The 14,216-nt window shown below is 56.7% G+C and overlaps 1 protein-coding gene across 2 annotated transcripts in view; it reads left to right on the top strand.

Annotated features, from left to right (window-relative positions):
- aars2 (alanyl-tRNA synthetase 2, mitochondrial (putative)) overlaps positions 1-14,216 on the top strand; it is a 130,578-nt gene that overhangs the window by 107,613 nt on the left and 8,749 nt on the right. For both annotated transcript variants that reach the window (XM_060847947.1, XM_060847939.1), the window contains exons 18-21: positions 11,549-11,671; positions 12,098-12,208; positions 13,159-13,242; positions 13,383-13,493. In XM_060847947.1, coding sequence (XP_060703930.1) covers positions 11,549-11,671; positions 12,098-12,208; positions 13,159-13,242; positions 13,383-13,493 — 429 coding nt within the window. The remainder of the gene's footprint in view (positions 1-11,548; positions 11,672-12,097; positions 12,209-13,158; positions 13,243-13,382; positions 13,494-14,216) is intronic.

Here is a 14,216-nt window from a genome sequence, read left to right on the forward strand (position 1 = left end):
CTCTCTCTCTCTCTCTCTGTGTGGCACGCGCTCTCTCTCTCTCTGTGTGGCACGCGCTCTCTCTCTGTGTGGCGCGCTCTCTCTCTCTGTGTGGCGCGTTCTCCCTCTCTCTGTGTGGCGCGCTCTCTCTCTCTCTCTGTGTGGCGCGCTCTCTCTCTGTGTGGCGCGCTCTCTCTCTGTGTGGCGCGCTCTCTCTCTGTGTGGCGCGCTCTCTCTCTGTGTGGCGCGCTCGCTCTCTCTCTCTGTGGCACGCGCTCTCTCTCTCTCTCTCTGTGTGGCGCGCTCTCTCTCTCTCTCTCTGTGGCGCGCTCTCTCTCTCTCTCTGTGTGGCGCTCTCTCTCTCTGTGTGGCGCGCTCTCTCTCTCTCTGTGTGGCGCGCTCTCTCTCTCTCTCTGTGTGGCGCGCTCTCTCTCTCTCTGTGTGGCGCGCTCTCTCTCTCTCTGTGTGGCGCGCTCTCTCTCTCTCTCTGTGTGGCGCGCTCTCTCTCTCTGTGTGGCGCGCTCTCTCTCTCTGTGTGGCGCGCTCTCTCTCTCTGTGTGGCGCGCTCTCTCTCTCTGTGTGGCGCGCTCTCTCTCTGTGTGGCGCGCTCTCTCTCTGTGTGGCGCGCTCTCTCTCTCTCTCTGTGTGGCGCTCTCTCTCTCTGTGGCGCGCTCTCTCTCTCTCTCTGTGTGGCGCGCTCTCTCTCTGTGTGGCGCGTTCTCCCTCTCTCTCTCTGTGTGGCACGCGCTCTCTCTCTCTCTCTGTGGCACGCGCTCTCTCTCTCTCTCTGTGTGGCACGCGCTCTCTCTCTCTCTCTGTGTGGCACGCGCTCTCTCTCTCTCTGTGTGGCACGCGCTCTCTCTCTGTGTGGCGCGCTCTCTCTCTGTGTGGCGCGTTCTCTCTCTCTCTGTGTGGCGCGCTCTCTCTCTCTCTCTGTGTGGCGCGCTCTCTCTCTGTGTGGCGCGCTCTCTCTCTGTGTGGCGCGCTCTCTCTCTGTGTGGCGCGCTCTCTCTCTGTGTGGCGCGCTCGCTCTCTCTCTCTGTGGCACGCGCTCTCTCTCTCTCTCTCTGTGGCACGCGCTCTCTCTCTCTCTCTCTGTGTGGCACGCGCTCTCTCTCTCTCTCTCTGTGTGGCACGCGCTCTCTCTCTCTCTCTCTGTGTGGCACGCGCTCTCTCTCTCTCTCTCTGTGGCACGCGCTCTCTCTCTCTCTCTCTGTGTGGCACGCGCTCTCTCTCTCTCTGTGTGGCACGCGCTCTCTCTCTCTCTGTGTGGCACGCGCTCTCTCTCTCTCTCTCTGTGTGGCACGCGCTCTCTCTCTCTCTGTGGCACGCGCTCTCTCTCTCTCTCTGTGTGGCACGCGCTCTCTCTCTCTCTGTGTGGCACGCGCTCTCTCTCTCTCTGTGTGGCGCGCTCTCTCTCTCTCTGTGTGGCGCGCTCTCTCTCTCTCTGTGTGGCGCGCTCTCTCTCTCTCTGTGTGGCGCGCTCTCTCTCTGTGTGGCGCGCTCTCTCTCTGTGTGGCGCGCTCTCTCTCTGTGTGGCGCGCTCTCTCTCTGTGTGGCGCGCTCTCTCTCTGTGTGGCGCGCTCTCTCTCTGTGTGGCGCGCTCTCTCTCTGTGTGGCGCGCTCTCTCTCTGTGTGGCGCGCTCTCTCTCTGTGTGGCGCGCTCTCTCTCTGTGTGGCGCGCTCTCTCTCTGTGTGGCGCGCTCTCTCTCTCTCTGTGTGGCGCGCTCTCTCTCTCTCTGTGTGTGGCGCTCTCTCTCTCTCTCTGTGTGGCGCGCTCTCTCTCTGTGTGGCGCGCTCTCTCTCTGTGGCGCGCTCTCGCTCTCTCTCTGTGGCGCGCTCTCTCTCTCTCTCTGTGTGGCGCTCTCTCTCTCTGTGGCGCGCGCTCTCTCTCTCTCTGTGTGGCGCGCTCTCTCTCTCTCTGTGTGGCGCGCTCTCTCTCTCTCTCTGTGTGGCGCGCTCTCTCTCTCTCTCTGTGTGGCGCGCTCTCTCTCTCTCTCTGTGTGGCGCGCTCTCTCTCTCTCTCTGTGTGGCGCGCTCTCTCTCTCTCTCTGTGTGGCGCGCTCTCTCTCTCTCTCTGTGTGGCGCGCTCTCTCTCTCTCTCTGTGTGGCGCGCTCTCTCTCTCTCTCTGTGTGGCGCGCTCTCTCTCTCTCTCTGTGTGGCGCGCTCTCTCTCTCTCTCTGTGTGGCGCGCTCTCTCTCTCTCTCTGTGTGGCGCGCTCTCTCTCTGTGTGGCGCTCTCTCTCTCTGTGGCGCGCTCTCTCTCTCTCTCTGTGTGGCGCGCTCTCTCTCTCTCTCTGTGTGGCGCGCTCTCTCTCTCTCTGTGGCGCGCTCTCTCTCTCTCTCTGTGTGGCGCTCTCTCTCTCTGTGGCGCGCGCTCTCTCTCTCTCTGTGTGGCGCGCTCTCTCTCTCTCTGTGTGGCGCGCTCTCTCTCTCTCTCTGTGTGGCGCGCTCTCTCTCTCTCTCTGTGTGGCGCGCTCTCTCTCTGTGTGGCGCTCTCTCTCTCTGTGGCGCGCTCTCTCTCTCTCTCTCTCTGTGGCGCGCTCTCTCTCTCTCTGTGTGGCGCGCTCTCTCTCTCTCTCTGTGTGGCGCGCTCTCTCTCTGTGTGGCGCGCTCTCTCTCTGTGTGGCGCGCTCTCTCTCTGTGTGGCGCGCTCTCTCTCTCTCTCTCTGTGTGGCGCGCGCTCTCTCTGTGTGGCGCGCTCTCTCTCTCTCTCTGTGTGGCGCGCTCTCTCTCTCTCTCTGTGTGGCGCGCTCTCTCTCTCTCTCTGTGTGGCGCGCTCTCTCTCTCTCTGTGTGGCGCGCTCTCTCTCTCTCTCTGTGTGGCGCGCTCTCTCTCTCTCTCTGTGTGGCGCGCTCTCTCTCTCTCTCTGTGTGGCGCGCTCTCTCTCTCTCTCTCTGTGTGGCGCGCTCTCTCTCTCTCTCTGTGTGGCGCGCTCTCTCTCTCTCTCTGTGTGGCGCGCTCTCTCTCTCTCTCTCTGTGTGGCGCGCTCTCTCTCTCTCTCTGTGTGGCGCGCTCTCTCTCTCTCTGTGTGGCGCGCTCTCTCTCTCTCTGTGTGGCGCGCTCTCTCTCTGTGTGGCGCGCTCTCTCTCTGTGTGGCGCGCTCTCTCTCTGTGTGGCGCGCTCTCTCTCTGTGTGGCGCGCTCTCTCTCTGTGTGGCGCGCTCTCTCTCTGTGTGGCGCGCTCTCTCTCTGTGTGGCGCGCTCTCTCTCTCTGTGTGGCGCGCTCTCTCTCTCTCTCTGTGTGGCGCTCTCTCTCTCTGTGGCGCGCTCTCTCTCTCTGTGTGGCGCGCGCTCTCTCTCTCTGTGTGGCGCGCTCTCTCTCTCTGTGTGGCGCGCTCTCTCTCTCTCTCTCTGTGTGGCGCGCTCTCTCTCTCTCTCTGTGTGGCGCGCTCTCTCTCTGTGGCGCGCTCTCTGTGTGGCGCGCTCTCTCTCTCTCTCTGTGTGGCGCGCTCTCTCTCTCTCTCTGTGTGGCGCGCTCTCTCTCTCTCTCTGTGTGGCGCGCTCTCTCTCTCTCTCTGTGTGGCGCGCTCTCTCTCTCTCTCTGTGTGGCGCGCTCTCTCTCTCTCTCTGTGTGGCGCGCTCTCTCTCTGTGTGGCGCTCTCTCTCTCTGTGGCGCGCTCTCTCTCTCTGTGGCGCGCTCTCTCTCTCTCTCTGTGTGGCGCGCTCTCTCTCTGTGTGGCGCGCTCTCTCTCTCTCTCTCTGTGGCGCGCTCTCTCTCTCTCTGTGTGGCGCTCTCTCTCTCTCTGTGTGGCGCGCTCTCTCTCTCTCTGTGTGGCGCGCTCTCTCTCTCTCTCTGTGTGGCGCGCTCTCTCTCTCTCTCTGTGTGGCGCGCTCTCTCTCTCTCTGTGTGGCGCGCTCTCTCTCTCTCTGTGTGGCGCGCTCTCTCTCTGTGTGGCGCTCTCTCTCTCTGTGGCGCGCTCTCTCTCTGTGGCGCGCTCTCTCTCTCTGTGGCGCGCTCTCTCTCTCTCTCTGTGTGGCGCGCTCTCTCTCTGTGTGGCGCGCTCTCTCTCTCTCTCTCTGTGGCGCGCTCTCTCTCTGTGTGGCGCTCTCTCTCTCTGTGGCGCGCGCTCTCTCTCTCTCTGTGTGGCGCGCTCTCTCTCTCTCTGTGTGGCGCGCTCTCTCTCTCTGTGTGGCGCGCTCTCTCTCTCTCTCTGTGTGGCGCGCTCTCTCTCTCTCTCTGTGTGGCGCGCTCTCTCTCTCTCTCTGTGTGGCGCGCTCTCTCTCTGTGTGGCGCGCTCTCTCTCTGTGTGGCGCTCTCTCTCTCTGTGGCGCGCTCTCTCTCTCTCTCTCTCTGTGGCGCGCTCTCTCTCTCTCTCTGTGTGGCGCGCTCTCTCTCTCTCTCTGTGTGGCGCGCTCTCTCTCTGTGTGGCGCGCTCTCTCTCTGTGTGGCGCGCTCTCTCTCTGTGTGGCGCGCTCTCTCTCTGTGTGGCGCGCTCTCTCTCTGTGTGGCGCGCTCTCTCTCTGTGTGGCGCGCTCTCTCTCTGTGTGGCGCGCTCTCTCTCTGTGTGGCGCGCTCTCTCTCTGTGTGGCGCGCTCTCTCTCTGTGTGGCGCTCTCTCTCTGTGTGGCGCTCTCTCTCTCTCTCTGTGTGGCGTGCGCTCTCTCTCTCTGTGTGGCGCGCTCTCTCTCTCTCTCTGTGTGGCGCGCTCTCTCTCTCTCTCTGTGTGGCGCGCTCTCTCTCTCTCTGTGTGGCGCGCTCTCTCTCTCTCTCTGTGTGGCGCGCTCTCTCTCTCTCTCTGTGTGGCGCGCTCTCTCTCTCTCTCTGTGTGGCGCGTTCTCTCTCTCTCTCTGTGTGGCGCGCTCTCTCTCTCTCTCTGTGTGGCGCGCTCTCTCTCTCTCTCTGTGTGGCGCGCTCTCTCTCTCTCTGTGTGGCGCGCTCTCTCTCTCTCTGTGTGGCGCGCTCTCTCTCTGTGTGGCGCGCTCTCTCTCTGTGTGGCGCGCTCTCTCTCTGTGTGGCGCGCTCTCTCTCTGTGTGGCGCGCTCTCTCTCTGTGTGGCGCGCTCTCTCTCTGTGTGGCGCGCTCTCTCTCTGTGTGGCGCTCTCTCTCTCTGTGGCGCGCTCTCTCTCTCTCTCTGTGTGGCGCGCTCTCTCTCTCTCTCTCTGTGTGGCGCGCTCTCTCTCTGTGTGGCGCGTTCTCCCTCTCTCTCTCTCTGTGTGGCACGCGCTCTCTCTCTCTCTGTGTGGCACGCGCTCTCTCTCTGTGTGGCGCGCTCTCTCTCTGTGTGGCGCGTTCTCCCTCTCTCTGTGTGGCGCGCTCTCTCTCTCTCTCTGTGTGGCACGCGCTCTCTCTCTGTGTGGCGCGCTCTCTCTCTGTGTGGCGCGTTCTCCCTCTCTCTGTGTGGCGCGCTCTCTCTCTCTCTCTGTGTGGCGCGCTCTCTCTCTGTGTGGCGCGTTCTCCCTCTCTCTCTCTCTGTGTGGCACGCGCTCTCTCTCTCTCTGTGTGGCACGCGCTCTCTCTCTGTGTGGCGCGCTCTCTCTCTGTGTGGCGCGTTCTCCCTCTCTCTGTGTGGCGCGCTCTCTCTCTCTCTCTGTGTGGCGCGCTCTCTCTCTCTCTCTGTGTGGCGCGCTCTCTCTCTCTCTCTCTGTGTGGCGCGCTCTCTCTCTCTGTGTGGCGCGCTCTCTCTCTGTGTGGCGCGCTCGCTCTCTCTCTCTGTGGCACGCGCTCTCTCTCTCTCTCTCTGTGGCACGCGCTCTCTCTCTCTCTCTCTGTGTGGCACGCGCTCTCTCTCTGTGTGGCGCGCTCTCTCTCTCTCTCTCTGTGTGGCGCTCTCTCTCTCTGTGGCGCGCTCTCTCTCTCTCTCTCTGTGGCGCGCTCTCTCTCTCTCTCTGTGTGGCGCTCTCTCTCTCTGTGTGGCGCTCTCTCTCTCTCTCTGTGTGGCGCGCTCTCTCTCTCTCTCTGTGTGGCGCGCTCTCTCTCTCTCTCTGTGTGGCGCGCTCTCTCTCTCTCTCTGTGTGGCGCGCTCTCTCTCTCTCTCTGTGTGGCGCGCTCTCTCTCTCTCTCTGTGTGGCGCGCTCTCTCTCTCTGTGTGGCGCGCTCTCTCTCTCTGTGTGGCGCGCTCTCTCTCTCTGTGTGGCGCGCTCTCTCTCTCTGTGTGGCGCGCTCTCTCTCTCTGTGTGGCGCGCTCTCTCTCTGTGTGGCGCGCTCTCTCTCTGTGTGGCGCGCTCTCTCTCTGTGTGGCGCGCTCTCTCTCTCTCTGTGTGGCGCTCTCTCTCTCTGTGGCGCTCTCTCTCTCTCTCTCTGTGTGGCGCGCTCTCTCTCTCTCTCTGTGTGGCGCGCTCTCTCTCTGTGTGGCGCGTTCTCCCTCTCTCTCTCTCTGTGTGGCACGCGCTCTCTCTCTCTCTCTGTGGCACGCGCTCTCTCTCTCTCTCTGTGTGGCACGCGCTCTCTCTCTCTCTGTGTGGCACGCGCTCTCTCTCTGTGTGGCGCGCTCTCTCTCTGTGTGGCGCGTTCTCCCTCTCTCTGTGTGGCGCGCTCTCTCTCTCTCTCTGTGTGGCGCGCTCTCTCTCTGTGTGGCGCGCTCTCTCTCTGTGTGGCGCGCTCTCTCTCTGTGTGGCGCGCTCTCTCTCTGTGTGGCGCGCTCGCTCTCTCTCTCTGTGGCACGCGCTCTCTCTCTCTCTCTCTGTGGCACGCGCTCTCTCTCTCTCTCTCTGTGTGGCACGCGCTCTCTCTCTCTCTCTCTGTGTGGCACGCGCTCTCTCTCTCTCTCTCTGTGGCACGCGCTCTCTCTCTCTCTCTCTCTGTGTGGCACGCGCTCTCTCTCTCTCTGTGTGGCACGCGCTCTCTCTCTCTCTCTCTGTGTGGCACGCGCTCTCTCTCTCTCTCTGTGTGGCACGCGCTCTCTCTCTCTCTGTGTGGCACGCGCTCTCTCTCTCTCTGTGTGGCGCGCTCTCTCTCTCTCTGTGTGGCGCGCTCTCTCTCTCTCTGTGTGGCGCGCTCTCTCTCTCTCTGTGTGGCGCGCTCTCTCTCTGTGTGGCGCGCTCTCTCTCTGTGTGGCGCGCTCTCTCTCTGTGTGGCGCGCTCTCTCTCTGTGTGGCGCGCTCTCTCTCTGTGTGGCGCGCTCTCTCTCTGTGTGGCGCGCTCTCTCTCTGTGTGGCGCGCTCTCTCTCTGTGTGGCGCGCTCTCTCTCTGTGTGGCGCGCTCTCTCTCTGTGTGGCGCGCTCTCTCTCTGTGTGGCGCGCTCTCTCTCTGTGTGGCCCGCTCTCTCTCTGTGTGGCCCGCTCTCTCTCTGTGTGGCGCGCTCTCTCTCTGTGTGGCGCGCTCTCTCTCTGTGTGGCGCGCTCTCTCTCTGTGTGGCGCGCTCTCTCTCTGTGTGGCGCGCTCTCTCTCTGTGGCGCGCGCTCTCTCTCTCTCTGTGTGGCGCGCTCTCTCTCTCTCTGTGTGGCGCGCTCTCTCTCTCTCTGTGTGGCGCGCTCTCTCTCTCTCTCTGTGTGGCGCGCTCTCTCTCTCTCTCTGTGTGGCGCGCTCTCTCTCTGTGTGGCGCGCTCTCTCTCTCTCTGTGGCGCGCTCTCTCTCTCTCTCTGTGTGGCGCTCTCTCTCTCTGTGGCGCGCGCTCTCTCTCTCTCTGTGTGGCGCGCTCTCTCTCTCTCTGTGTGGCGCGCTCTCTCTCTCTCTCTGTGTGGCGCGCTCTCTCTCTCTCTCTGTGTGGCGCGCTCTCTCTCTCTCTCTGTGTGGCGCGCTCTCTCTCTCTCTCTGTGTGGCGCGCTCTCTCTCTCTCTCTGTGTGGCGCGCTCTCTCTCTCTCTCTGTGTGGCGCGCTCTCTCTCTCTCTCTGTGTGGCGCGCTCTCTCTCTCTCTCTGTGTGGCGCGCTCTCTCTCTCTCTCTGTGTGGCGCTCTCTCTCTCTGTGGCGCGCTCTCTCTCTCTGTGGCGCGCTCTCTCTCTCTCTCTGTGTGGCGCGCTCTCTCTCTCTCTCTGTGTGGCGCGCTCTCTCTCTGTGTGGCGCGCTCTCTCTCTCTCTCTGTGTGGCGCGCTCTCTCTCTGTGTGGCGCGCTCTCTCTCTGTGTGGCGCGCTCTCTCTCTGTGTGGCGCGCTCTCTCTCTGTGTGGCGCGCTCTCTCTCTCTCTCTGTGGCGCGCTCTCTCTCTCTGTGTGGCGCTCTCTCTCTCTGTGGCGCGCGCTCTCTCTCTCTGTGTGGCGCGCTCTCTCTCTCTCTCTCTGTGGCGCGCTCTCTCTCTCTCTCTCTCTGTGGCGCGCTCTCTCTCTCTCTCTGTGTGGCGCGCTCTCTCTCTGTGTGGCGCGCTCTCTCTCTGTGTGGCGCGCTCTCTCTCTGTGTGGCGCGCTCTCTCTCTGTGTGGCGCGCTCTCTCTCTGTGTGGCGCGCTCTCTCTCTGTGTGGCGCGCTCTCTCTCTCTCTCTGTGTGGCGCGCGCTCTCTCTCTCTGTGTGGCGCGCTCTCTCTCTCTCTCTGTGTGGCGCGCTCTCTCTCTCTCTCTGTGTGGCGCGCTCTCTCTCTCTCTCTGTGTGGCGCGCTCTCTCTCTCTCTCTGTGTGGCGCGCTCTCTCTCTCTCTCTGTGTGGCGCGCTCTCTCTCTCTCTCTGTGTGGCACGCGCTCTCTCTCTCTCTGTGTGGCGCGCTCTCTCTCTCTCTGTGTGGCGCGCTCTCTCTCTCTCTGTGTGGCGCGCTCTCTCTCTCTCTGTGTGGCGCGCTCTCTCTCTGTGTGGCGCGCTCTCTCTGTGTGGCGCGCTCTCTCTCTGTGTGGCGCGCTCTCTCTCTGTGTGGCGCGCTCTCTCTCTGTGTGGCGCGCTCTCTCTCTGTGTGGCGCGCTCTCTCTCTGTGTGGCGCGCTCTCTCTCTGTGTGGCGCGCTCTCTCTCTCTCTGTGTGGCGCGCTCTCTCTCTCTCTCTGTGTGGCGCTCTCTCTCTCTGTGGCGCGCTCTCTCTCTCTCTGTGTGGCGCGCGCTCTCTCTCTCTGTGTGGCGCGCTCTCTCTCTCTCTGTGTGGCGCGCTCTCTCTCTCTCTCTGTGTGGCGCGCTCTCTCTCTCTCTCTCTGTGTGGCGCGCTCTCTCTCTCTCTCTCTGTGTGGCGCGCTCTCTCTCTCTCTCTGTGTGGCGCGCTCTCTCTCTCTCTCTGTGTGGCGCGCTCTCTCTCTCTCTCTGTGTGGCGCGCTCTCTCTCTCTCTGTGTGGCGCGCTCTCTCTCTCTCTCTGTGTGGCGCGCTCTCTCTCTCTCTCTGTGTGGCGCGCTCTCTCTCTCTCTCTGTGTGGCGCGCTCTCTCTCTCTCTCTGTGTGGCGCGCTCTCTCTCTCTCTCTGTGTGGCGCGCTCTCTCTCTCTCTCTGTGGCAGCGCGCTCTCTCTCTCTCTCTGTGGCAGCGCGCTCTCTCTCTCTCTCTGTGGCAGCGCGCTCTCTTTCTCTGTGGCAGCGCGCTCTCTTTCTCTGTGGCAGCGCGCTCTCTTTCTCTGTGGCAGCGCGCTCTCTCTCTCTCTCTCTCTGCTCCATCTCCATCTATTTATTTATTCCTCCTCCTCCTCCTCCTCCCTGCAATTTCCAATTTACTTTTTCAAATTGTCCCATATTTATTTTCATCCTTTTCTTACAAGATACCACAATTTCTTGATTTATGCTCCATTCCAGTGTAGCTCCTATTGGGGATCTTTACATTTTGCAAGTGACTTTTTTCTTTATCTATTTCTTACATTTACCCATCTTCTGAATCAAGATAATTTGTTATAATTGTACTGACCTCATTTCTTTGTTGCTCATATACGCTTCCTTCCTTTTTATCGTTTTGACATGTCAAATAACTTCAAATATTCCGTTTCCAACCTAGTTCTCACTGTGCAACCCAATCTCTGCAATGTCTGTCATTTCAAAGTTAAAAATCACACAACACCACGTTATAGTCCAACAGATTTATTTGGAAGCACTAGCTTTCGGAGCCCTGCTCCTGCATCGTAACCATTTGATGAAGGAGCAGTGCTCTGAAAGCTAGTGCTTCCAGATAAACCTGTTGGACAATAACCTGGTATTGTGATTTTTGACATTGTACACCCCAGTCAACACTGGCACCTCCAAATCATTACTATCATTTCAAACTTATTTTTTATGAATTTATGTTGAGATTTCATCTGCCACTATACGAATACTCCATGTATTCAGAATAAAAGAATAATAATAGCAATTTTTATTTAAGCAATTATCCTTATTCTTGATTATATTTGCTAGTACACTGTATCCACTCGTCACCCGCTGGTTTTCATCATGTGTACCTCTACCCTGCACTATTGCCTTGTCCTTTTTTTATGTTTCTAAATTTGTTTCTCATGAACCCTCCCCTCCCCCTGCTGAGTTTAATAACCTTTCCGCAGTCCTGGCTATACAATTCATTGGTCTCTCTGTACTTCAGGTCAAGAAAGCCCCAATTGTGTAGCAATATCTGTCTGCCAAGGCTGAATACAAAAAAGACAACTTCTGATGATACGAAGTTAGGTGGACAGGCAGGTAGTACTGAGGAAGTGGGGAGGCTACAGAAGGACCTAGACAGGTTGGGAGAGTGGTCCAGGAAATGGCTGATGGAATTTAATGTGAGCAAGTGCGAGGTCTTGCACTTTGGCAAAAAGAATAAAAGCATAGACTACTTTCTAAATGGTGAGAAAATTAGTAAAGCCAAAGTACAAAGGGATCTGGGAGTGCCAGTCGAGGATTCTCTAAAGGTAAACATGCAGGTTGAGTCCGTGATTAAGAAAGCGAATGCAATGTTGTCTCTTATCTCAAGAGGGTTGGAATATAAAAACAGAGATGTGCTACTGAGACTTTGGTTAGGCCCCATTTGGAGTACTGTGTCCAGTTTTGGTCCCCACACCTCAGGAAGGACAGAATGGCACTGGAACGTGTCCAGCGGAGATTCACACGGATGATCCCTGGAATGGCAGGTCTAACATATGAGGAACAGCTGAGGATCCTGGGATTGTATTCGTTGGAGTTTAGAAGATTGAGAGGAGACTTAATAGAGACGTACAAGATAATACATGGCTTGGAAAGGGTGGACGCTAGGAAATTGTTTCCATTAGGCGAGGAGACTAGGACCCGTGGACACAGCCTTAGAATTAGAGGGGGTCAATTCAGAACAGAAATGCGGAGACATTTCTTCAGCCAGAGAGTGGTGGGCCTGTGGAATTCATTGCCACAGAGAGCAGTGGAGGCCGGGACGCTAAATGTCTTCAAGGCCGAGATTGATAGATTCTTGTTGTCTCGAGGAATTAAGGGCCATGGGGAGAACGCTGGTAAGTGGAGTTGAAATGCCCATCAGCCATGATTGAATGGCGGAGTGGACTCAATGGGCCGAATGGCCTTACTTCCACTCCTATGTCTTATGGTCTTATGGGCTGGTCCTTGCCAAACTTGTCAATATTTATTCTTCCAGTGGCCTTTTTAAAAAAAGGGTTTTCTGTTCGTTAATATATTGCTATTTATCCTGTATGCAAATTGTTGCTGTGTTTGCTATGCTATAACTGTGATTCCAGTAATTTTGAGTTGATTGAACTGGTGGAAGGTGCTTGATTAAGGAGCACATATTTGGTGAGAACAAGTATAAGGAGGAGCTGAGACAGTCGACTGATTTACCTCTGTGTGTCACAGGCTCGACAGGTAGGTCGGGTTCTCGCTGAGCAAGTTGACTCTGTGACTGTGCGACTTAATAATGGAATGAAGTCACTGGTGGATTCACAAAGGCTGTCTAAAGAAATCGGTCAGTTAACAGACGTAAGTACCTTTTACATCCACCCAAGAGGGGAGGTATGGGGAACACTTACTAGTCAGTGGGAAATGGGACTGGGTGGGTTACTCTTCGGCGGGTTGGTGTGGACTTGTTGGGCCAAAGGGCCTGTTTCCACACTGCAGGGAAACTAATCTTAAAAAAAACTAATCCTCCGACAGTGCAGCATTCCTTCTGCTCTGACCCTTCAATAGTGCAGCACTCCCACAGCGCTGACCCTCCAATAGTGCGGCCCTCTGTCCAACAGTGCAGCGATCCCTCGCTACTGGCGCTCTGACAATGCGGCACTCCTTCAGCACTGACCTCGTGGCAATGTTGATCCCTTAATTGCGTAGACTTTATAGAAGTAATTAGAATTGCTTCTATGAACATGGGGTGACAGCAATGTGCTAATGGAAAGTTTGGCTTCTCAGGTTGTAGATGGAGCTGTGATACCGCATCGAGATCGCCGACAACTGCAGGAGAGACTCCGAGCTCTTCACCGAACAGTGAACACTGCTATTAGGAAACTGGAGAGCAGAGAGGTACCTGAGCTGGTTGGGGGGTGCAGAGTGGAATGTTGCTGCGGAGGCCCAAAGGATTATTTGAGGGATCTCTCCATGAAACATGACTATGCCAGCATTTATTACCCATTCCTTATTGCTCTGAAGTTGAGAGATCCATTTGGCTGGGGGTCTGGAGTCACCTATTGGCCAGGCGAGGTAAGGATTTCCCTCTCTGAGGGACATTAATGAACCAGGCAGCTTTTTACAATGATGATAGCTTCATGAGCCACCGTAATGACACTAACTTCCAATCAGGTGGTTTTTTTTAACCTGATTTTAAAATCCATGAGTTGCTATGTGAGATTTGAACCCATCTTCCCAGAGCATCAGCCTGGTCCTCTACACTGCCCCTACCAGAGAGGTATGTCTGGAAGAGGAAAGGGGGAAAAGTCCAGAGTATGAATTGGGTGGGGTCTCAAACATGGGCACATTCTGGACTCAGTCTCACACTGAGCTGAAAATGTGTTGCTGGTTAAAGCACAGCAGGTCAGGCAGCATCCAAGGAACAGGAAATTCGACGTTTCGGGCCAGAGCCCTTTTAAGTTCTGATCTCCAGCATCTGCAGACCTCACTTTTTACTCGAAGATTTTAACCTACTGCGAATCCTCTTGCAAGGATGCCTTCCTTGAAGAAGCTCTCTTCCTCCCTCTACAAGGATTTCAGTGAGTCTCTCTCTCACTGCACCCCCCAGGTTATCTCCTCTGCCCCTCCCCCAAGTCCCTCCTCCCACCTTTTATCTTAGCCTGCCTGGCACCCTCTCCTCATTCCTGATGAAGGGCTCTGGCCCGAAACGTCAAATTTCCTGTTCCTTGGATGCTGCCTAACCTGCTGCGCTTTAACCAGCAACACATTTTCAGCTCTGATCTCCAGCATCTGCAGACCTCACTTTTTACTCAGTCTCACACTGACCATGCACTCACTGTTTTCAGGCAGCTGAGAAAGTACAACTTTTCCTGGCGAATCGATTGGACCAGGCATTGATTGTAGACGTCTTTCCTGTCCAGTCGATCTCGGTAAGTTACTGTCCTTTCCAGCTGTCTCGCTGCATGCCTCCAGCTCCCTCCTCACACCCATCCGGTTTGCTCACACGTATTGCAGTTCTTGCTGCCCTCCACCAGCTCCTGATTGCTTTGTCAATCCCTGTTGGTTACAGATTCTAATGAAAATGGTGAATAAAGTCTCTGAAAAGATGCCTCATTCGTCTGTGATGCTCCTAAGCCAGCTGGATTCTGGGAAGATCTTGTGTGCATGTCAGGTCTCAAAGGTGAGTGACAGAACAAGGGGAGCCCTTGCCCTAACTGACATCACTGCGATAACCCCTTACTGGTCAAAATCACTGAAAACCACATCCACTGCCTGTTGTCACTCGGGACGTTTCCCTCCCCAGGTGATAGGGGTTGCAATTCTCTCAATATGACCAGATCATTCCCATCCCTTGGCCTTCCTCAGTTCAACACCTCTGCTCACCCTATCCCCACATACCCTTGTGGATACCTTCCATCATGTGTGGTGCTACTGCCATACTAAATGGGATAGATTCTGCTCAGAACTTTCAACACAAAGTGGTGTTTGGAAAAGACGAATTTCAAAAAAACCAAGCAATGCCAGTCTTTAACCAGTTTGATTCAGCCCATGGCAAATCAAGAAATTCTCAGGACACTAAAGACTGAGCCCTGACAATATTCCTGCAATAGTATTGAAGGCTGCTACACCAGGATTTGCCAGGCCCTGGCCAAACTATTCCAAGATAGCTATAACACTGGCATTTACTCAACAACCTGAAAAGTTATGCTCCAAGATATCTCTGTATATCACGAGAATGTAGAACAGTACAGCACAGGAAGAGGCCCTTCACCCATGATGTTGTGCTGAACATGACACCAAATTAAACTAATGCCTTCTGCCTGCTCATGGTCCATATCCCTCCATTCCTTTCTTGTTCATGTGCTTACCTAAATGTACCTATGTATCTGCATCCACCACTGTT

This window comes from Hemiscyllium ocellatum, chromosome 3 (assembly GCF_020745735.1).
Source record: "Hemiscyllium ocellatum isolate sHemOce1 chromosome 3, sHemOce1.pat.X.cur, whole genome shotgun sequence".
Taxonomy (NCBI): domain Eukaryota; kingdom Metazoa; phylum Chordata; class Chondrichthyes; order Orectolobiformes; family Hemiscylliidae; genus Hemiscyllium; species Hemiscyllium ocellatum.